The sequence below is a fragment of the Platichthys flesus genome, chromosome 5 (genome assembly GCF_949316205.1).
Source record: "Platichthys flesus chromosome 5, fPlaFle2.1, whole genome shotgun sequence".
Taxonomy (NCBI): Eukaryota; Metazoa; Chordata; class Actinopteri; order Pleuronectiformes; family Pleuronectidae; genus Platichthys; species Platichthys flesus.
The window spans coordinates 3,859,210-3,883,383 of NC_084949.1; the positions used below are offsets into that span (position 1 = coordinate 3,859,210).

The 24,174-nt window shown below is 41.4% G+C and overlaps 1 protein-coding gene across 2 annotated transcripts in view; it reads left to right on the top strand.

The window, feature by feature from the left end:
• LOC133953560 (ras and Rab interactor 2-like) overlaps positions 1 to 21,483 on the top strand; it is a 36,095-nt gene extending 14,612 nt beyond the window's left edge. The window contains exons 3-13 of one of the 2 annotated variants that reach the window (XM_062387519.1): positions 3,172 to 3,266; positions 3,512 to 3,710; positions 3,803 to 3,917; positions 5,328 to 5,400; positions 5,942 to 6,033; positions 9,801 to 11,222; positions 14,619 to 14,701; positions 15,168 to 15,393; positions 15,554 to 15,685; positions 19,506 to 19,669; positions 19,989 to 21,483. In XM_062387519.1, the coding sequence (XP_062243503.1) occupies positions 3,172 to 3,266; positions 3,512 to 3,710; positions 3,803 to 3,917; positions 5,328 to 5,400; positions 5,942 to 6,033; positions 9,801 to 11,222; positions 14,619 to 14,701; positions 15,168 to 15,393; positions 15,554 to 15,685; positions 19,506 to 19,669; positions 19,989 to 20,315 (2,928 nt within the window). In that variant the 3' untranslated portion in view covers positions 20,316 to 21,483. Of the gene's footprint in view, positions 1 to 3,171; positions 3,267 to 3,511; positions 3,711 to 3,802; positions 3,918 to 5,327; positions 5,401 to 5,941; positions 6,034 to 9,800; positions 11,223 to 14,618; positions 14,702 to 15,167; positions 15,394 to 15,553; positions 15,686 to 19,505; positions 19,710 to 19,988 lie in introns of both variants that reach the window. The other variant, XM_062387520.1, reaches the window with a different exon arrangement.
• The last annotated feature ends 2,691 nt before the right edge of the window (positions 21,484 to 24,174 follow it).

The following is a 24,174-nucleotide window of genomic DNA, read 5'->3' on the forward strand; positions in this document are numbered from 1 at the left end:
AACAAAACAGAATGTTGTCTCGCCTCTCATTTCCTTTGCAGCTTTTTCCTTCTGCTACCTCTGTGAAAGTGCTCTGTGTGTGTGTCTGTGTGACAAAACCAAACACATAGTTTCCCATTGACTCCAGTCATGGCTTTAACAGCGCACATGCAGAGAATCACTTACCTCTACAGAAACACGCACATACACACAGACACACAGACACACGTCCTTGTATACTTGTGTCCTGCAGAGAGGATGGAGTCAATAAAAGTGGAAACAAACCCAGCTGAATGAAGTGGGTTAGGTTTATAAAAGTTAGTGTCACACACACTCTTGTTATGGAGTGTGTTCCTCAATGTCAGTCTTTTTCCTCTTAAAGTTGTCAGAGTGAAATAAGGCCAGCTTGGGCGCCACCATTAGAGCTGCACACGGCACTCTGCCCAGTTCCAGTCACTCGGCAGCTCTCGTGTTCACTGACCTTCATTTTATAGCTCAGGAATTTCCCATGTCTTCTCCTCTGGCCTCATTACCCATTTTCATTCAGATAATTCAATGCCTGTCTGTTAAAAGAAGGTAATAACAATATTTCTACTTCTGTGTGTTTGTGTTGTGCAAATTATTGCAATACTAAAGCAAACTCTGGCCCCAGGTTTGTAGTCTAATAATTTTATTTAAATGGTATCAAATCCATAGCAAGCTAATAATGAATCAGTAATTAGTAGTTCCTGAATATCCTGATTGTGATGAGTTACTGGAGAACAGACTTGAAGATACTATATTAATGTAAGCAATTTTTTTACTTTATAATTTCACAAAGGTCTGTTTCATACTTGGCAATTGTGAATCACCCAAGTAAGTGCATTAACAAAGTTTGGTTTGATTTTGACATGAAATATGTTCAATATTAATACGATTTGAATAAACAGACGACCAGTGCTATGTACCAGTGCTATAATGTCTATTAACAGGGGGTAACAACATAGAAACCTCAGAGTGAGCCACATGTGAGGGATCCCTCTCCCAGGGCGGACAGAAGTGCAATATGCTGCGTGTAACTGAACACAACAACAAAATAACAGTATTCACTACATTGATTAGAACAAACCTGCATTAGTAGATAATGAGGAGTTATTAGTGAACAGACTGGGAAATACTTACTTAATTATTTTAACACAAATTTTTTCCTATTATTATTTTTGTCAAACCTTAATGCACTTTCTAAACATGCACATATTCAATATGTTCTAATAAAGCAGAGAAAAATCTGAGAGAAGCAGGAAACCCTCACATTTGAAAAACTTAAACGGGAGGTCTTTCGAAACAAATGTCAGAGAGTTGATTATTTTACGGAACAGCATGAGCTCCACTGTAAACAATGGTGTCCCTTGAACTATAGTGCAAATCAAGTTACACAGTTATAAAGTACCTTCAACAGCCTCTCTGTTGCTTTCGAGGACTGGAAAGAGAGAAAGCTTGTTTTTCCGAATGATTTCCCTCTCTGGGATTGACTGCAGTCACTCAGCACTAATTCAGGGGTCGGTCAGTTTATGCTGCCACTTCAGCTGATTGCAGCTTCGGATTTTAGGCTCCTCAAAGCTCTTGAGAAGAAAATGACACGTTCTGCTGTGTGAAAGCGCGCTGGCTGTCTCCGGTCGGCTGTGGAGACTGGAATAGTCACCTCTTACCACAAGACTGAGCGTCACCAGACTTAGTTTGAGTTGCACTGTTTTCAGTCTGGAGCTGACCTGTCGATTTGTGTCGTATGATTCAGTTTTAACCAGACAGAACGCTGAGAGAGAATTGGGCTTCAGCAGAGCTGGCACCACTTACATCAGTCCATAGACTTATCCTGCGAGGGGGAGGGGGCTGTGGTTCATGTGGTCTGCCTGCAGCCTGCCTGGTGGAGAATAGTTTGTAAAAGGATGCCTCCTATTGGTTGAAATCTGTAATGGAAGCATTGGTTCAGACAAAAAAAAGTGTATATAAAAAACAAAACCTACAGTTTAAGAATATTAAGAGTAATTCTTTGAGTTTGATCTACATGTTTGGCGTTTACCACATCAAGAAACTCTGGTAATGGGACAGGAATTTTCCATCTGCAGTTGATGTCAACATACTTTCCTCGATTGCCTAAAATTTTCTGGTCTTCATTACGCTGTGCTCTGCGGCGGACTTGTTTTGTTTGAATTGTTTGACCCAGATCCTCAGTGCAGAGCGTCCAGATTTCAACATCTGCTCAGTAATGTTTCAGCAGGCCCTGAATCCCTGAGAGCGCTCTAACATGTGGAGTGAGGGAATGTGGAAAATGCAGGAAAAGAGAAGACAACATGAAAACAAGTTGTTTTGTAGGCTTTAACTGAGGAGCTTTCAAACTCTGTTGCTTTCAAACCAGTTGCGCCCTTTTGGGCACAACTGGTTAACTGTGCTGATTTAGGCTTGAATTTAGAATGTACTCTCTCTCACGTTGTATTTTACTCTAGACGAGTGATTTTCAGCGGTGTAGAAGATATTGCGAAGTGAAAGGGACTAGTGCATGCAGATAATTATTAATACGATTTATGTGATCAAATTGAATCACTCTTTTCTCACAACACAGGCGAGAAATACATGTTTTTTAGATTCAGCTCACTTCTCTGAATCCAATAGTAACACAGCATACTCCCTGTTTATTTGTTCAGATGGCGCTGGTGTGCATTCTGAGGCTGGAGTAAGTGATAAGAGATTCCAGCACCACGGCATGATGAGCATTGTTCACCACACTTTCACCGTCACATTCTGTTGACTAATGTTTTTGTTGACAGATTTCAATGACAGGTGATAGTTTTTATCTCAAGTGAGTCCAGTGTGGTGTGGAGGATGTAGTCATACAAGCTTCCTGTCCAGATTTATCCAGATGTTTAAATCTCTTTGTGTTTGTCTTTAAAAAACAACATTGGAAGTTTGGTGGCCCGCTCTCTACAATGCTTTGTTTCCTGTCTATAGGAAATGAAGTCCACATACAGGAGAAATGACTAACTTGTTTCCTGCCCTTTGTTCCAGATCTGACTCTTCAGTCTGTCCGTCCCAAAGTCTCACTTTCTTACTTTGCATTCTATGTTGGAGAGATGTCGTCAGTTTCGTTTAGTGCTGCTCCCCCTCCACTTCTCCTTCTGATATTCACTGGAAGCCTCTTATTCTGTCTTCTTGCAGCTGATTGACACGTTTGCACTGGAGATCGGGGAGCTGAAGAAGGAGATGGTCCAGACCTCTCCGACTACGGACAAGGAGCCCATGGAGCTGCGGGGGTAATGTTGTATTTCCTACATTTCTCCTGCTTTCCTCAATCTGATCTCAAATTATTTCCTGATAATATCTGAAAATAATATCTGCCTCAATTAGGCAAAGCATTTTATTGCTGTTCTCTGCTTTGTTTAGTTATCTGCTAAATAGGATTAACAATATTTGTAAATATGTATTCACTACTATGCACATTATCACCAGCAGATGGCATTAGTATTTGATTCTGTCCCTCTCTCTGTCATGCTGTCAGGATGGAGAGTGAGGTGAGCGGTTTTTACCTGCAGTCGCACCACTGCAGCGGGGTGGGGGGTGAAAGGGACTCTGGGTACGACTCATTGCGAAGGAGGATGAGCGTGTTGGACAGGCTGAATCAAACCCACCCAGTGTGGTTGCTGCTGGCAATCAGTGAAGAGGAGGCCAGTCGCTTTCTGCTCAAGCAGCCACCAGGGGTGAGGAGTCACCCTCCTGTGATACCAATGTTCATCTAATATTATCTAAGCTTGCTTTACATGTCATGACGGATGTTTCCTCTTCGGGGCAGGTATTCTTGGTCAGGAAGTCCGCTGCTCTGCAGAGAAAGGTTCTGTCTGTGCGCCTGAAGCAGGATCAATCAGACACTCCCATCAGCCATTTTCCTGTCAAGGAGAGCCAGTACAGTGAGTAATATGTTTGTTAAAATGACTCTACCTGGAGTCAGGATTCATCATGGATTAAATCAGAATCAGTAGTGCCTCAGGGGCTGTCAAATACATTGACAAGTCAGACTAGGTGTCCAAGTTTGCTTCAAAAGATGATCCCACATAATCTAGCATTTGCAATACCGGAAGGAGACGCAATATCTGTAACACGTGTACCTCAGTTACAGTTTGTCCCCTTGTTGACATCGGAGGCCATAAGCGTGAAGTAAGATTAATTTATATAGTGTTGTGCATGTTTATTAACTGTGGTGTTTAAAAAATATACAATTTAAAGATACTCATAATATTAGAATACCTCTTCCTGCATGTGTTGTGCTTCCACACAGAGAGTGAGTAACGGAGCCGTTGCAAAGCCAAAGTGTGATGATATAGCGGCTGTGGATTCTCTGAACTGAAAGGACAGCACACGGGGGAGGGGCCACAGTGCCTCTGGCCTGGTTTGACCTTAAGATGTGGGTCAGCTGCTCTTGAATGAGGCTCACGTACTGATCACAGTGCTGTATCAAGTCAGCCATGTGAATGAATAGTTTCACTTTTGCTCATTAACATACAAGTTATTCCTTGAAAGTTTCTTAAAGAGATAGTTCACCCAAAGATTGCAATTGGACTCAAAACGGAAATGGTTCAGTCAGACAACTCAAGTTCAAATGTTTATTGCAACGGTGCAACATGTTTTACAACAATAATAAAATTAGGTTAAACATTGCAGAAACCAAATCTGTAAAATTCAACAGAGGTTGGTATGGCCAGAAGTGCTGAGTTCAGTGGAAGTTGTAGCAGGTATAACTGAGGGGTTTATCAGTGCCTCGGGACTCTGAGTTTAATTTTTGATCCCAAAGGAGTTTTCTTCAAATGTTTGCTATTGGCTCTGGTTTTGAAGAAGTTTAAAAGGATTCAGCATCCCTGGTCAACATGATACATTATGGGCCTGCGCACTGTTTCACTCCCATATAATATTTTGGGGCTTCTCCTGTTTAGACAGCAGATATGGACCGCACCCTTTCCACAGTCCGCCAAGTTTCTTTATCACACGGATCAAATGTTTTTCCTCAAACATTGATACTTTTTGCAGGGGTTTAAGGTCCAGACGATATTTGGGATAATCTCTATTTACAGCTTTCTGCCCATGAATGGAGATAAATTAAAAAGCCAAGAGCCGATGTGTAGCTGATCTTTTGCTCTCCACATGTACTGTTTACGGGGAAAAAAAACAAAACCTGGTCCCAGGCCCTCAGACTCTATATAATAACATGCAGGATCTTTTATGAAAGCAGCTTTAAACAATGGGTCATAATGGTTTTTTTTTAATAAATGAATAGATGAACTAGAATTAACTGCTATTTAATCCGCATTTTCATGTTTTTGCAGCATTTTCTCTCGAGGGATCTGGTATAAGTTTTGCAGACCTTTTTCGCCTAGTGGCTTTCTACTGTATTAGCAGGTAAATACACATTTCCTTTTCTGTCTGTCCATCTGTCACATTCTTCAGCTTCTCTTTGTGCTGCCCTGTTAGAGAGGGGATTTGAGGTTTTAACCTCCACGTGAAAACAGAGTTTGTCGAGTAAGCAGTCAACTGTCAGTGCCCAGGGCTCTCACTTCTTGTTTTAGCCGGTGCCAGGGTCTCAGACAGACTCAAACTGCAGACAGGGAACAGTGGGAAACTGTGCCACAAGCAATAACCAGTCCAGCAGTGGATGTGACTGTGTAGATGGAGCATAGAGTTTTGGTTGAGCAACACAATTTTGGGAGATGTTTATCTATGAATGGAAACACAGGGTGTGTCAACATTATTACTGTTTGTTTAATAGATTTATGGCATTATCACTTTTGTCAGGGTGTGTCATTGACAAAACTGCAATATTAATTTAACCAGAAAGTACAAACCACTAAACAGTAATGATGAGAGATAGTCACTATCTAAACTCTATGACTTTCTGTCCTGTGTTTTTTGTTATATTTATGGCTGTTTTTTCTTTCCTTAGGGATGTCCTGCCTTTCACAATCAGACTCCCAGAGGCCATTGCATCTGCCAAGACTCAGAAAGAGCTGGAGGAGGTGGCTCAGCTCGGAGCAGGTATTTTCGTTTAATACTTTGCTCATCATCTTGAGCAACCTCGTGGAGTTTGAACCATAAATAAATTCACTGTTGATACATTTTCAAAGCATAATGCTATTCATGAGATTTAATCTCATTTTAGACTGGAAGCAGGTGGAGACAGCAAGCTTGCTTCTCCCGCTAATGTTTAAAAAACCTCAAAAGCCTAATCTAATCTAGTTTAGATCGTCACAACAACTAAATAAATGTCAACATGGCATCTTGTAATGAGCTCTAACTATTTCTTAGTGAATAGCAGCTGTGCACTGTGGCCACATAGTTAATGCTAATTACAGAGCGATAACCAGAAATAGTACCATTTCATCTCTACAGTTATTTATAGGGAAACCTGTGCTCAAAGACCTTATAATTCTGCATATTCAAATGCAGAATACATTCATAGATTAGTGTGACACAAACGAGGGTAGGACTAAAGAACATAGATTTACAGCATGGGCTAAACTTAAAAGCACAATATCAGCACAACATTTTTTTGTCATGCTGTTTGCCTGATGGGAGCACTGCTCATTGTGGTTGTAGCAATTACATTAGCATCTAATATTCCAGTCTATGAATAGCATTACAACAATGTGACACAACATCCACCCAAAGCCATCAGCCTGCTCCTCTAACACATGTCAAACACAAACCCAGGCAATATCTAATATCGACTTTAAATACTCTTATAACTATACCATTATTAGTTCCTGCAGTTTAAAATCATCCACAGATTTGATAACACCTAGAGCTGTTACCAGATCATCAAAACAGTAAATATTGCCAACCACTATTTCTGTCATTCACACAGTTCCAGTCTATGAATCCGCTTTTCATGCTGACCTCCTCATTAGCCTTCATTCTCTACTTTAGATGAGGGTTAAGGACAGAAGTGGATAAGCCCTAGGAGACAAATTGTGATTTGTAAATATGGGCTATACAAATACAATCTGATCAATTTATTGATTATCAGACGCTATCTGTCCCCTGGCTGTGCATGTGCACATAATAATGACGCTCGATATCCACGAAAACTGTCAGTCATACAAAGCAAAGACAAATTGAACAACCATCATTTGTGTGCAGAAGTTTTGTTTATTTTCCTTTGTCTTTCCACGCTGACCATTCAGGTCTGTTTTCACAGCAGTTTTAGTCACTTCATCTCTGTCAAGTTATTCCAGGCTCAGCAGCTGTGAAGCTGCAGTGAGTCAGCTTCCTACATTGGAAGCCTACGACATTACTCAGTGCTCAGTGTGGGGGGGAAGGGAGTGGCCAGTGGAAAGCTACAGTTGGCTGATACTGTCTAAACACACACATACCATCATACCAAAGTCAAAAATTTGTGAAAACCCGCAAGCTTCGCAAGTGTTAGTGCTAACGTAACGTGCAGTAGACTGTGTCATTGGTATTTACAAACGTGAGACGCTGTCATTGTATTTACATGACCGTATTGGTGTGAATGGAAGCGAGTGTTAGTCTGCGTTGTAGTTGCTTTAGCACTTTTCTCCCTACATTTAATATGTTCTGGAAAAGCTGAAAACCCCATAAATTATAAGCAAGCTTCTGAACTTCACATAACAAGCGCATACATTCATTAAAGGGAAACTCCCTTCTCCACTGGACAGCCTCTATTTAAAGACAAAATGCAGGCTGCCTGAATTTTGGTTGTGGACCTGGGCACGCACATGTGAAACACAAACACATGTTGCAAACAACTTCAGACATTTGAATATGACAGAGACTTTGCACCCTATCCCTCCTGCCCCCAATTTAACTTATTAACTGGTGCATTCATCATGAATATTTAGTCCATTGATATCTGTCATTAGTCTACTATTCAAATTGTAGTAATGTTAGGGATGGTCCAGCAGTTTGGCCCGGACTTTTATCTCTGCAGTATAGGATGGATGGTATTAAGCTTTCGCATGATATTCTCATTAGACTTCTATGCATTTAGTGCTAAAGTTGAATAACTAACATGCTCAAATAAGAGGGTGAACGTGGTAAAGAAGTTTGTTAGCATTGACTCTATAAGCATGTTAGTACAGGGCCTTCCTACGGCCTTGTGAAGGGGCTGGCATAGTGCTACTAGTGTTACTGTTATATTTAGTAACATTAAGTCGTTGATGTCTCTAAAGTTTCCCCCAATCTCTGGTATTTTACTTTTTCATTTAACTACATTTTTACATAGTCATATTTGAACTTATTCTCTGTGTCTGTCCAGCTAAACAGATGTGTTGATTTCATTCAATTTCATAATTATTTTCAGTAGCTTTCAATTGAACAATTATTCAGATTCTTTGAATCGACTGTCCACAAGACATTTCCTGCACAACTTTTTCACATTAAAAGCCTGCCAATGTCCCAAAGGGGCACAATCATCCCTGTCCATGTAAAGATTTTTTTACCTGTGTTTTGAAACCCCCAAAGGAAGTGGCAAATCCTTTTAGGTTGGTTGCTGTGGCTCAGGAGTCCTTTAAACAGAGGGTCGGTGGTTGAATTTTCAACCACCGATGGGGAAAACCAAAGTTTTCCCCCATTACGCATGCCAAAGTGTACTTGGGCAAGACACTGAACCAAATCACCTGATACAGAATAACGTGCTGCATGCCCATAGATATACTTTATGAATGTGCTTGTGAATGGGTGAATGACAAAAAATATATATATATATATCTGTAAAGCACTTTGAGTGGTCATCAAGACTAGAGAGCCCAATATAAATATTAACATAATGTTTTTTTGCATTTCAATTTGTATTAGTGTGTGACCTGACCACAGACAAATATTAATCTATTACAGTATTTTTGGCATGCTCTTTTGCAACTACTGCTACAGTGAGGTCAGTTAGTATTACAGTATATGGGGTATTAAGGTTTGGCTGCCTGGTGCAGTCATGCTCTGTAGTGTCAGATGCTCATTGCTCACATGGACAAGTGAGAATACCACAGGCAAAGTTCACTCTCTAGACACGGAGGTATTATGAGACATCTGAAACTGCTCTACCAGCTGGACTCTGCTTTCCTCAGCAGGAATGCTAGAGGTCACGTTTCCATTTTTAGGCTGCACGACCGTTCGCACCAGACTTAGGCTGTAGTCTCGGTGCATATGCATTAAAGTGTGTGATCTGTGGCCTGTTACTTTCAGTTTGGTGAAATCACTGACACACTGACAAGAAAGACCATTGATTTAAAGCAGGAGAGAAAAAAGGCATAAGATCATACACACATGGTTTGCAGACAGCTTTCAATTCCCTGAACAAAAGAAAATTAAATAAAAAGTACTCATTTAGGGGAACCGCAGGGGAATACAGTTCTGTTTGAAATACGAGAGAAGGAAAACAGAGCAGGAAGAAGGAGTGGAGGAACTGGGACTGTGTTCTGTGTGGTGTGTTGAGTGCCCTCCCACTCTGTGATTAGCAAGGGTAACTCCCTCTGTACGTCTCTGGGTGTGTGTCGGCATTCAGTGAATCAGACACACACAAGAGACACGGAGCTTAAGTCACCGCATTTCTCGGACCAGCAAAAAGAAAGACACACACACAAGAAGAAAGCGAGGTAAAGACAAAACAGTAAGAACTTTTATTGAAAATAGTTGAGAATACTGGCTTCGTTATTATACATCTATTCTTTAACTCATCTTTTCATTTGAACACTCTTGATGCCCCTCTGTGAACTTTTGGTTGAACCAGGAGAACTATGTGTAGCTTAAAGTTGTAATGTTTAACTTTCTGTGTCTGTGTGTTATAGGCTTCTGGGACTCTGCCCTGTGCAGTCAGCGTCGCACCTCCCCCCGCCCCTGTCGCCCTCTGAGCCGTACCCTCAGCCCCCAGCGAACCAACAGGAACGGGGAGGTCGGGGGGTCGCAGCAGAGACACACCGGGTATTACTGTGAGAGCGCGCCTCCAACCTTACGGTCCCACGCTGTTCCACCTTCATATAATCTGGAGAGAAGACATTCCAGTGGTCCTCTGTGCTTCGTTAACCCGCTGTTCCTCCAGACTCATCAACACCACCATCGCCACTGCGCAGAGGATTCTCCTCCACATGCTGACAAGTCCAGTAAACACCCAGAGAATGTGGGGGAATCATCTGTGAAGCCGTTGAGCAGCAGCAAGTCTAGTGAGCAACAAAGAGACAATATCAAACTGAACGGAAAATCAAGGCTCCCTCCCCCCCGTCCCCCTCCCCCGCGCTCAATGCCACGCCGCCGCCCTGCGCCACCTCCACCTGGGCCTCCAGCCGCTACCACCAGACCCAAGACCATGCCGGAGGCTGTTGCTGTGGCCACGAGGCAACCCCAGCCCCCCAGCAAGCGCCCAGCTCCTGCTCGACCACCAATTGGTGCCAAACACAGCAGCCTTACCAAAGGTGCCAGCTCACCAATGACCGTGCCTTTGAACACACCACCTCCAAGGCCTCAAAAGCCTGATATGGAGGCCCACCGCTGCCACATCGCAATGGACGATGAGACTATTGCCAGGGCCCTATCTCGTGCCAAGCTTCCATCATGCCAGCCTCCGCCTGCTGTCCCCACTGATGTACCACTGGAGAGTAACGCTCAGAGTACATCCAGTCCCAATGAAAGGGGACATCAGCGCCTCAGTGACATGAGCATGTCTACTTCTTCTTCTGACTCACTGGAGTACTCACAGTCCCCTGGATTCTCCCTAGGACTGGCCCCCAGCCCGTCTCAACACCGCAACCATCAAGACCCAGTGGAGGACAGCAGTGAGGAGGATGAGGACGGCGAAGAAGATGAAGAGGAGGATTATGGGGTCGGCCTGGAGACAGATCTAGAGATGCGCCTTCGTACATCCTTTAAAGCTCGGAGGCGAAAGGTTGGTGTGAGCCTTGGTGGAGGGTCCTTTATCCTCCCTAGGGCGTTGAAGGGACGCTTTCGCAAGGTGAGCGGCATGCTAAGCTCCCTCATGACCCCGGAGAGACGGGCGGTAAAAAGGATTGCTGAACTGTCCAGGAACAAAAGCTCATATTTTGGCTCCCTGGTTCAGGACTACATCAGCTTTGTTCAGGAGAACCGAGGCTGTCACACATCAGGGATGGATTTTCTGCAGACTCTCAGGCAGTTTATGACGCAGATGAAGGCTTACCTGCGCCAGAGCTCTGAGCTGGACCCACCTATAGAGTCACTCATACCTGAGGACCAGATCGGTAAGTAGGACAAGTACATTGAGAATCTTTAAACCATGACTCTAAATATAGCTTTTGAGGTTGGAGGTTATAAGTGGGTTTGTATGTCCATACTTTTTGAAACATCTGCTCATACATGCGTGGGCACGTGTGTGATGTGTTAGTCAGATGCCATCTTCGACAGCATTCGGTTCCATACAAGTTTTCATTCCACTATAATCTGAGAAGTACAACCCCTTTACTATTTCTACAGAAGAGGATTTGAAAATGACTTAAGTCACTGACAATGTTCACATAGTGCCCAGACTTGCCGCTGTCTCGAGAGTCAGAGCTGAAGTTTTCCATATTAGTCTGCCTCATTAAAGGTGTTGAGTTACGAAAATGCCATTGTGCTGTGCCCCAATGAGTTAATCCTTGGCCGCAGTTCGTTGTCTTAGGCTCATAGTGCAGTTGAAATCGTTAAAATGTATTCACAGCCTTGAGTATTAAAGCTGGCTTCAAATGTCAGGTTAAATCTGTACTGTAATTCTTTTACATTTCTGATTAATTGTTTCATTCAGGCAAAGCTCTTGTGCATCTACTTGTGGTAACATTGAATAACATTGGTTTCTACTTTGGATATCCTATTTCTGATCCTCGTGGTGTTGATCAGATGTGTTGATGCTTTCCTGGAGGCCATGGTGATCGTATAAATGAAGTTTTCAGACATGAGTGGCAATATCAAAAGGTTGTTTCAGTCCAAGCAGATTACTGTGGAGAGAATTTGCATGAATATGTAAGCACGTCTCTGCACGCATCTCACATCCCTTGTTCATTGTAAACAATAACAGCAAGGCCTTGTTCAGAGACAGAGAAGTGATCCACTCTGGTTGTGCTAGCAGACCACAGATCCGCACATTAATGCCTAACACTCGCAAAAAAGGTTCTCTTCAAGGTCGGAAATTGTGAAAAAACGTAAAGACGTAAATACATAATGAGAGGACTGTGTGTACTTTTTATGCTATAAATAGTAGGTTTTTATAGCAGAATTATAGTTGTTAGTTTTTTCCTGGAAAACAAAAAAGTGTGAGCGGCGGGGCCGACAGATTGGATTTTTCTGCTCCCCTCCTGAGTGTGTACAGAGCGGGAGAGCCGTGTGTCATTATACATTATGGCTCAAAATGTGACATCTTGGAAAATACATTTTACTCTTTATCTGATAAGTTTGAGTTTGAAGAAAAAGGCGAGCTGAAACTCCAAACTTTTCAATATTGGTCGCGATTGTAATATATAGCACTGAATGATCCGCCATTAGGTGTTTTTAAAGGGAGGGTGTACGATTATTAGAATACACACAGAAGTATGGCTGTGACAAGATGAGAACAACCGGCAGGATGAAGGGGAGACTGCCATTTCTATACAGATGTAAAGCTTGTTCTCATGTACATTTCTGTGAGCAATTGATTCACGTTTTCAGGCATGTGCTAGTGTGTATGTGGATGTGGCCGCGTGTTTCTCTTTATATCACACACTCCTCTTCAGTTTATGCCACTTGAAGGAAGCCTATGAACAGGTTGTTGCCCAGATAAAGCCCAATAACAAACATTGCTCAATATACAAAGGAAATGAGCCTTTCTGGAAGGAATCAGGAAGTATGCAGTTTGTGTGTGTGTGTGTGCCAGAATGAGTGTCCTGAATAGCCTCTGTACCCCTCCTTGTGTACACAGGAGGATCTGACAGAATTGTCCACCACTGTAAACAACTCAGGCTGTCACTTGTTCTTTAGTAAGTTCATGAACGCATTATTTTCCTTACCGGCATTTTTACAGTGGACTCGTATTTGTGCTCCTCTGGTGTTTTCGACCATAAAGGCAAAGGCGGCCAGAAGAAGAACAGCTCCTGTGTGTGCAAGCTCATTTGTTTACACTGTTGCAAAACAATGTATTTTGTTCTGCTTAACTCATTGCATTAGCATGACACTGGAGGATCGAGATTCCTGTGCACCATGACTATTTGTGTCTGTGCTGCCAGTGGAAAATAAGACAACTGTTTCAGTGTGAGATGCTGGACATTGTTGAGATAGGCAGGAAATGAGATGAAGCCTATGGACTACGTCTGAGGTACAGATGGAGCATTGTAAAATCCAAACTCAACATTGGATTTCATGTCAGCTGACTGAATGGTATATTTGTGAACAGAGTTGAGCTCCATGTTTGATTGAATTCCTTGTTGGTGACTTACCTGGTGGGATTCAGCCTAATCTTAAACTCTACAAAGAGCAACACGAAACAGTGAAGTCGCCCTTTAACTCAATGACAAATATGTAAGCTATCACAGGAAACCTGACTTTAAGTCTTTGAATGTCAAACACTGAGGTTAGTTAATCATTCATTTAGTTATAGTTGTTGAAACCCAGGAGTTAGAAATCCTATACACTTTGATAGACACTTTGATGTTTTGGGCTGCAACTAACAATTATTTTCATTATCGATCAATCTTGCAATTAAATCTTAATTTAATTGTAAATTAAGTGTCAGAGGAAACCAATGTTCAAGTCTAACCATTCCTTGAACTTCTACTGTACACAGTTCTGATGGCATCTGCAATAAACCCAAACTTCCTCCCATTTGTTTTACATACAGTCAAAGCACATTCATGTTGGCACCAAATCATCACAGAGGACATTGGTTCACTGATATTTGTATATTCCTTTTTAAGAATAGTTCCTGATCAGTTTTCTTTTGATGGACTTAATCATTAATCAGCTTCTTGTTGCATTTATAATGCTGTTGTTACAAAATTGTTTTTTACCGCACGTATAAATGTATTAAAGAAAGCACACAGCAGAAGAAGCTCAGTGGCTATGACTGTTGATCTAAAGCAGCGATAATGTCTTGGTGTATATCTCTTTGAGTCAATTTTACAACAATAAATAATGATGAATAAATACTTGGTTTTATCATCAGAGACTAATAGAGATCTTGAGAACCACAGTCAGACATTATGTTGATCATTTAATGAAAAGGCCAGTCTTATCAGATCAATATTTGTCCTGTACTGGAGTTACTGTAATCAAATTTATATAGTTAAAAGGTAGTATAAAAGGAGAAGAATATGATTCTGTGCAGTTTGTTTCCCTTTAGGTTTAATGACTAGATTATGGTTTGAGTTGGGCTGACATCTTACTTTGTGTCATGTAGAGACTGTAATTTACTGAGTAATAAATTGTCTGAATGTCGAGACTCATACAGATTTTTATAATAATAGAGAGCACAGTTTAAGTTTTGTGTGATGTGTCTTGTCTTGAGTCTTACAACATTAACCACGATGAATTTAATGTTTTATAATATCACTTGTTTTTTTCAAATTATTTTTCTCTTTCTATCCTATCTGCGTGTGTGTGTGTGTTTGTGTGTGTGTGTGCGTGTGTGTGTACAGACCAGGTGCTTGAGAAGGCCATGCACAAGTGTGTCCTGAAGCCTCTGAGGACCGTGGTTGAGGTGGCTTTACATGACTTCCAGGTCTGGATTTTTTGATGGTTACTATTATATCAGATGTAGGACTTGTTGGATTGTGGACATTTTAAAAAGAAAATTAATTCATATTTCTAAATTAAAAAAATCTAATAAACAATAAAAAAGATGTTCTTTCATTATCATTAATAGAAAGGATATTTTATTTGCTTGATAAATAATCATACATACTAGTCATGGTTCATTATGAGAGAAGCAGACTTTCCTTAAATTTTAACAGGGAACCTTTAAACAGCCGTCTTTGACATGACTTAATTCAAAACAAAACCATGCCTAATACAGGAAATTGGAGATAATAGAGAGTTAAGTGTAGTAATATTACTAACTGGCTGCGGGCTGCAGCTTAATTTCCAATGTACAGACTGATCTTCTCAGCTAACTCTTATCTAGAATGTGAACAAACATGTTTTCTCGAGTGACTCCTTAAAGCCTGCCTGTGTTGGTTTTTCTGTAGGTAAGCAGTGGAGCTTTGCAGCAGCTGAGGGAGAACCTGGCCCTGGCTAAGGCCAAGAGGCCCCAGGAGCTGGGGGTGGATGGGGCCGTGCCCCCTGACGCTGTGGCTATTGAGAAGATCCGCCATAAGTTCTTAAACATGAGGACGATGTACTCCCCTGAGAAAAAGGTGTCTCTGCTTCTTCGTGTGTGCAAGCTCATCTACACCATCATGCAGGATAACTCAGGTATAGTGTCAGTGTTAAATGAACACTGTACGTAGCACACAGCCTGAGAACAAAGCTCATTTCAAACTACTCTGGATACTTTTTGTTTGTTCTAATTGCCTCGTCCGTCTGACCTGTTACCACCCCCCTGCCTCTCTGCTCCCATCCTGCTTCCTTCCAGGGAGGATGTACGGTGCCGACGACTTCCTGCCCATGCTGACTTATGTGCTGGCTCAGTGTGACATGCCCCAGCTGGACACAGAGATCCAGTACATGATGGAGCTGCTGGACCCGTCCCTGCTGCAAGGAGAGGGTAGGTGCTGGAGATGTGCTCACTTTATTGGATCCATGTCTATCTAGGTGTGTAACTTTAAAACCTTGCACACAACGTACACTACAATTGCACATATATTGGGTTTTATCTCTCTATCTGGGTAGCACAGAGCTGGAGTCAGCATGTGGTTAGCCTAGCTACCAGCACCTGGCTCCTCTTAAAGGAATAGTTCACCCAAAAATTTAAATTCACTCATTAACTACTCACCTCTATGTCGATGGAGGGGTGGGTGAAGTGTTTGAGTACACTAAACACTTTAGGAGTCTCAGGGGTAAAAGGTGTTGCAGCCAAATCCAATCCGATTGAAGTAACTGGTGACCACGTCCTCAGACGTTAAAAAAAACACAACAAAAAAAAAACAATAAAAAATGCCTCCATACTGCTCCTGTGATGTCATCCAAGTGTCTGTAAGCACTGACGTTCAAATTTGACTCAAAATGGCGCCATTTACACCGTGTGTTTAGCCTATATTTCCTCAGTGATCTTCCTTTCGGGGGCTGTGTTTAGGTTCATCAACAAGTTCTGGCGATAGCTGCAGGAATTTCTCGCTGATTTTGACATGTGCCCCTTTGGCGAGAGCATAGACACACAAGGTTGTGCGCAAACGTGGCTCCGGGCTGAGGATAACAGCGAACACTCCACACAAGCAGTATTGAGACATTTTATGTTTTTTCCTAAAGTGTTTTGTGGCATTAACACTTCAGCCGCCCCTCCATCGACATAGAGTTGAGGAGATCATTATTTATTTAAAGTTTTGGTTGACCTATCCCTTCAAAACCACAAATAGTTTTCACATTTCTGTTTGTGTACGTATTAAACATGCAAGATTCAACCTGTTCATGACGGAGTATTTTGAATGATTTGAGGTATGTTTTCTTTCCTTTGGACTGAGCCAGACTTACTGCTTCCCACTGTCTCCATGCTAGGCTAGGCTAACAACATGCTAACTCAAGCTCTATTCCAAACATTGAATTGAACTATTCCTTGTAAAAGTTCGATTAAAAAGCAGAGAAAAACGTTTGTTTACATAAAGTGATTTACCTCTGTGTTTCCGACAGGATTTTTTAGCAGTGGGGGCAGACACACATACACACACACACACACACAAACACACACACATACACACACGTGCCAATACTCAATTAGTTACTTTGTTGCTCTCCATATCCCGAGTCATTCAGGTTAAGACCTGTGTGCTGCTGTACCAAAGACGCTTCTTCTTCGGTACTTGCATTAAAACAAACCTACCTTCTGTGTGCAGGAAGAGCTTTTTGTGTGAAGTCTGTGTGCGTGTGTGTGTGTGTGTGTGTGTCCGTGTGTCCGTGTGTCTGCTTGTCTCACTTCCTGTTTAAACTGACAATAACATTTAGTTAGTTATTTATCAATGGCAGTTTGATGTTGACTGATTTCTCACCCAACATTGTTTTGCCATGTGTTTAAATCATAGACTTTAGGTTTAAATCCATACCTGATCAATACTAGAGGGAATCAAAAAAGTAAATTTCAAGATCCAATAACTTATGATTAGTGTTGGGGTTTATTGTCAAAGTGCAACATCGGTGCAGACCAGTGGGGGGAGCGGGGAGGTAGGACACTTTGGCAAGGTACAAGGCAGCGGCGAGCAGCAAAATGTATGGGCCAGAAACCTCGTAGCTTCACTGCAAGTTATATGATATTGTATATTTCCATCATGAGGTCAGGCACATGACAGTGTGGTGAGAGGTTAGAAAGAGTTCCACACTGTTGTTTAAAAGGAAGCTCTTTCACTATGTGAACAGAAGGCACATCCCCTTGTTAGGAACCTGGAAACTGTTCATATCATTAGAGATCAAGAGTGGGCGCACTGGGCGGTCATATATTAGGAGTCCGCTTCCTTGCATATCGTTCAGGCTGTTGCAGTGATTTACACTGGACAATGACAAATACAACTGAAAGAAATGTTGTGCATTTATTCGTCTTCTGAGTCACAAATACACAATGCTCTAATGCTAATAATACACACACAATTGTAATCTTATGTGTGTTCACTGATAACAAAAGTTTCACATTCTCAGTCCTGGGGCCCGCTTTGCCTGTTGCCCCTGCAAGCTGCGCACCATATTCTGGAGGAAGGTCCTCCTTACTGCTTGAGCTCAGCCACTAGGAGGTTCTTTTGAGCTCATTTCACAGCTTCTCCATTTGGGATAGAGTCCAGGCTCTAACTGAGCTGAAGTTGCCAGATGGTTTGAAGAGCAGAACCATCTGTTTAAGATAACTTTGTAACTTTTTCCAGTTTTATGCAAATCAACAATTCCTAAGTCTCATGAGATGTGGATAAAGACGTGGTTCACATCAGCAGATTATGATTGTCAAACTCAAAAAATTTTACTTTTAAAAGAAATAGTTGCTGTTATTCACACCCTCATCTGGTTTCATTGACTGGACTCCAGGTTTGATAACTGCTGCATCCAACAGGTCTTTGACCAACACGTTGTATTCTGTAGTCTCTTTTACTGAGCGTGTACAGTAAGTTCAAGACTTCTGTGTGACTGAATAGTTCACATGAGTCAGAATTCAACCTGAAGCTCTTAGAAATATTAGTAAGGATTAGTAACAGAGTCCACTGTTAAGATGCAGTTTCTATTATCACATGCTGCTGAAATAAATGCAAACACGTCTCACTTTCGGAAAGACCCATTGTAACACAGACCTGTTACAGTGACCATGTCGGCTGAGTTGAGTTCACAAGGAAGCTTCATGAGTGAGTTTGACACAGGCATGGGAAGGAAAGCCCTGACGACATTGGCAGGAAATTCCAGTCCGTGTTTGATTTGAATGGGCTGGAACAGGTTAAGAGGAAAAGAGAAAACCTTCCCAGAATAAAATATTTTCCTATTAGCGTCAAACTTTCTGGCACATGAGTTATTTAGGAAGGGCTTCAATACATGTGTATGTGTATGTGTAACCTTCTTTGAATATTAAGACATTATCTGAAAATATCAGTTCTTGCTATGACATAAATACTTTAGATCAAATATGGAAACATTTAATGAAAGTGTTCCACAAAACATTAAAGGGATAGTTCACCAAAAAAGATTCACCCATTATCTACTCACCACTTTGCCGATGCAGGGGTGGGTGAAGTGTTTGAGTCCACAAAACACTTCTGGAGTCTCAGGGGTAAACAGTTTTGCAGACAAAACCAATACAGTTGAAGTCAATTTACACCATGTTTTCGCTTAAATGTCTTCTGATAACTTCCTTGATGGTGTACTCGTACCCTCTGACACACCATCGTGTGGCTACACTCGCTAGCGTAGTCAATTCTGGCAGTGGACATTTAGGCTAAAAACACTGTGTAAATTACCTTGTTTCAGGTCAAATATAAATGTCGGGGCTTGTGGACACCACACGAGCAGTATGAAGGCATGTTGTGTTTTTCCTGGTAATTTATAATGTCTGAAGAAGAGGTAAACACTATTTACCCCCTGAGAGTCCTAAAGTGGTATGTGGACTCAAATACTTCATCCAACCTCCTTTGGCATAGTGGTGACAAGATAATGAGTGAATTTACATTTTTCTGTGAACTGTTCCTTTAAGGTGAATAACTCTGTTCCGAAACATATGCATAAATCTGACTCATTTCTATAATGGGAGAAATGGATCAGAGGAAAGAGGAACTGTTTGTCCTGTATTACATCAGAGTTTTTGCTCATTTCATTTCTAGATAAATGACCCTGATGTGGTTCACTTTCCAGTTTCTTTTTCTCCGTCCAGATTCAAGCTTTCAAACCTCTTCCTCTCCGTGTCTCTATCCTAGGAGGTTATTACCTGACCAGCGCCTATGGGGCCATGGCCCTTATCAAGAACTTCCAGGAAGAGCAAGCAGCCCGGGTGCTGAGCTCCGAGGCCAGGAACACTCTGCACCAGTGGCACTGCCGACGCACCGCCCAGCGTTCGGTGCCATCTGTAGATGACTTTCAGGTATCAAGCCGGACTTGAGCCCACCTTGAAAACCCAGGCAGTGAGTCAAAGTTGTACCAATTCCATATAAAGCCAAACTTCCCGAGCAGCACTGGGAAGGTGCATTTCTACAATTTTCTACTAACATCACAGCATGTGCATCTGGCTCTATGGCTTTATATTTTTGGTAGAAAGCTCCATCTTGTGGATCATTGAACCAACTACACGTGATGTTTATCTGTGGCCGTACGTAACTGCATGTCTTCTCTGGCTGCTTGAATTCTTCGTCTTTTTCTTTTCTGCCAAAGTATAAAACAGGACCTTTTGTATCTCTCCGTAGAACTATCTCCGTGTAGCCCTGCAGGAATTGGACACAGGCTGCACGGCCAAAACCTTGGTCGTCCACTCTTATACCACCACAGAGGAGGTCAGCTCGCTCTGCGCCTACAAATTCAAGATCCCTGACACGGAGAACTACGCACTGTTTCTGGTTACTGAGGATACCAGCCAGCAGCTGGCTCCAGACACTCACCCTCAGCGCATCAAGTCTGAGCTCCTCAGCCGACCCTGTGGACAGACCTTTCACTTTGTCTACAGGAGGTTGCCTAACCTTAACCTCTGTATGCCTACCTTAATGCAAAATGGAAACTTCCCTCAAGTTGAGTAGTAGAGGAGAATGTAACAGCTTGCTGCAATTAAAAACATTAATAGGTGGCATTCCTCTGGTGCTGGTTGATGTTGGTTTCGTTGAAAGATTTAAGGGAGGTCTGAAATAGAAAACCAACTATCTGCATATTGATTTAGAAGTGATAGGATGGATACTGTAAAGTGCTGGTGTTTTAACTAACACCTCAGATATGTGGCTCAAATATGGGTTGAAAATGAAACAATTATGGTCACACTGACGCAACTCCGAGTCTACTTGGTGTGCATCTGATTTAGTTCGACCATACGTTGAGCTGAACTTGTTGGATTTTTATAGAGGGATATGGGTTTTTGGGATGTCAAAAGGTACATGAAAGGTTCTTCAGGTTCTTGAACGTGTATAACACCATCAAAGCAGAGGTCAGACAGTACAATATTGCATTTCATGAAACTAACGTTTGCATTAACTGCTGTTATTCCAGGTGCTTTCAAAAAGAACATGATGAACATTCTGTTTGCTACTGAAAGTTTACAGGTGTCATTCAATGATGAGTCAACTTTCATCAATTTACAACTTCACGCTCAAAAATTAAGTTAAGAATCAGAGTGAACTATTGTAAAATTTCTAATTATTGTTATTTTTGCTTGTATGTTTTTGTCTGCAGTTGCTGGTCAATTGCAGCCTGTATTTCAATGTAGAAATATTTTTATATTCAAATGTTTCGTCACTTAAGTGACAAAGATCTTGATTCTGATTGAATCTTTCTGGACTCAACTTGGATTTTATACCAGTTATTTGTCAAAGGCCAAATTACGACAACACTGTTTTTACTGTTTGTTATGAAAAGCTCTGAGCTGACTCTGGAAATTCATAAAATTCTCTCCAAACAAAGCTTTGTGTTGACTCCAATATCATCATTATTGTATTGGTGTTGCTATATTATTTTGAGAGAAAGCCGCAGTTCTACAGTATATTAATCAGATGTTATTGTGGTATAATACCTGAAAAATATCCTGACAGCACACGAACAGTGGAAGATATCAGGGGGAATCTAAAACGCACCATTTGTCGCATGTTCACTATTAAACTGTCAGCATACACAAATGAATTAGACTCATGAAAAAAAAAAAACCTGTAATAGTTTTCAGAATCATTATTATTATTGCATTAAAGTGTTATCATACTTGAACTGTTTTTTTTTTGTGTTGTATGAGTTGCATCAAACACTATTGTCGTCTGTGACATATTATCATTTAGCTAAATCAGGAACTATCACATCATTGACCATTCCATTGATTACAGCCTTTTGAAAACTGGCCTAAACCACAAAGTCACATATTCATTATAAGGTATTATATAAAAATGATTATGGTGTAATGTGTGTAATGGCCTTGTTCTCATGTTTATCTTCACTGCTCAGATAATAAAACTAACCTGAATCAGCCACAGAATTAGGACCTGAAGGATTTGTTATTCTTCCACAGATTAACATAAAGCATAAAGATAAACTTCCTTTGATTAAGTTTAAGCATGTAGTCTATTGCAATTATGACTCGTTTGATTCTTTATATACAAACGAAACATGCACAGTGTTATACACTCACAAGGGTTAGAGCAGCCGTCCAGGGTTTGACGGTTCGATCCCAGTCTTCCCATTCTGAATGCCGAAGTGTCCTTGGGCAAGATACTGAACCCCAACTTGCCCCTTCTCATAGATAAAAGTGCTGCACAATGTAAAACTGTAAATTGTATAACGTTTGAGTGGTCATTGAGACTAGAAAAGCATTTTATAAATACAGACCATTATTATGGAGTTACCACATGCTGTGTCGACTCATCAATAGAATGGGCCCTTGCAGAGAAGTCCCTCTCATCAGTCTGATTAATGCATCTAACTACATGTTGATAGTGTTCTATCTATAGGGTAGGGAAGGGAAGGGAGGAGTGGGTAAGATAAGAATGTGAAAAGGAAAGGGGGAAAGTGTTAGATGACTTTTCAAATAAGAACGGCCCTATTCTCATGTACATGTAGTCCTCCAGATTGACGACCTGCAGAGGGCGCTGTCCAGTGTTGCCAGATGTATGATATTTGTCATATTTGTACTATAATTTTTTCCTCTGTAGGATCAGTTATTCCTATACCTTTCCATGATGTGCAATAGTTTGATCATTTTGTGCCACTTCAGTTGTAATCTGGATAGTAAAATATGGATACTGTGTGAAACCAGACAACCTCTTGACAACCTCTTGAGGAAGCTTAGATCTTTTAGATCCGTAGACTCTACATTCCACATTTTGACATAGTGTTGCCCTAACCGAGTCTAACGTTTAGAGGGTTAGGCAAACATTTATTATTGAAAATGCAAATAAAGTCTCTGTTTTCTTCAGAGGTGCCACTGGATTCAATATCACTCTGTTGATTGTTCATTCTGGGAACATCTTCTATGGGGTGATTGGCCCCTGGAAGTGGCAGAATGATGTGTGGTCACATCATGTAGTGCTTACCAATTATATGGAGTCAGATGTGGGATAAAACCAATAACACCCCGATCACATCACACTGAGCATGTCTTAATCCTCTTTTTGCCTATAGTGAAGTAGTGAACTTTAGCACCACCTGCTGGTTGATGAAAACCAACTCAAGTTAACGGGGAAAACGATTTCATGGAGGGGTCACAGTATGATTGTAATTCGTGCAATTCCCTTAGCTAAGGTAATATCATTCAAAATACATTTAGAATTCCCTCACAGTCTGTTACCTTGCAGTTCTCAAGACCCCTGCAATATGCTTCAACAAACCCTGCTGCAACTAAAGTGTCACATATAACCACAAACAGCCACAACAGCATTGTCTATCTTGTTGAAGTGATACAGCCATGCAGCTGAGCCAGAATAAACCATTCACACTCTGCTCCCACATCAGGTCCTCGTAAACACGTTGAACCACCTCCTAACACTAGAGAGGATTCATAGGTCACAGCTTAAACTCCCGCTGGGAAACAATCAGTGTCACTGGGCTCCCTGCTGCTCCTAAGCTGGATGCTGCTGATATCACATTAGAGATCAGACACAGAGACTCTTCAGTTGGTCTTTAAATACACCAACATAAAAAAGTACCATGCATTTTTGATAATGCCCTATCACACACTTATGAGCAGAGATGAGCAATGCAACCTGCTGCGAATGCTTTTTAAAGGGCAGTTCTGTCTATGCTGATGTAGGTCTCAATGAGATGAATAATGAAGTGAGTCCCTTTTGTCAATGTTGAGTTTTGTTCTCACAGTTTGTGTCACTTTGTGTTTCTTCTGCTCCCCTGCTCACGTAACTGTAGAGCTAAATGAGACATACCTGAGGCTTGGGTGCATTTTTAAACAAGTTTGACCTCATGTAAGTTACGAGTCATGTCAGATTTAGTTATATAGCACATTAAAAACAACAGGAGTTGAGACTTTAAATTGGACCAAAAAAAAAGTAATATGGATTTAAAGTAAGTCAAAATGGTGCAATAAAATCCCAAAGATAAAAGTTAACGTGATAAGAATCAACCTGACAAACTCAGGCTGAATCAAGGGCTAAATTAATAAGGTGAGTTTGTGTGTGGGGGGAGGGGGCAATAACAAGCAGGCTTAGCCATTATTTGCCAATTCAAAGACAAAAAATAAGTTCATTCATTTGAAGTACTTGTACACATTTAGTCATGCGTCATAATGTGTTAATCTACAACTGTGTAAGTGGGACAGCTCCATGTGAGTCTACACACAACCCCCCCCCCCCCCCCCACACACACACACACACACACACACACACACACACAGGGCCAAAACAATACCTTGCTTCCGTCTTAGTTGCAGGTAAAATGATGAATACCTATTTTCTGTGT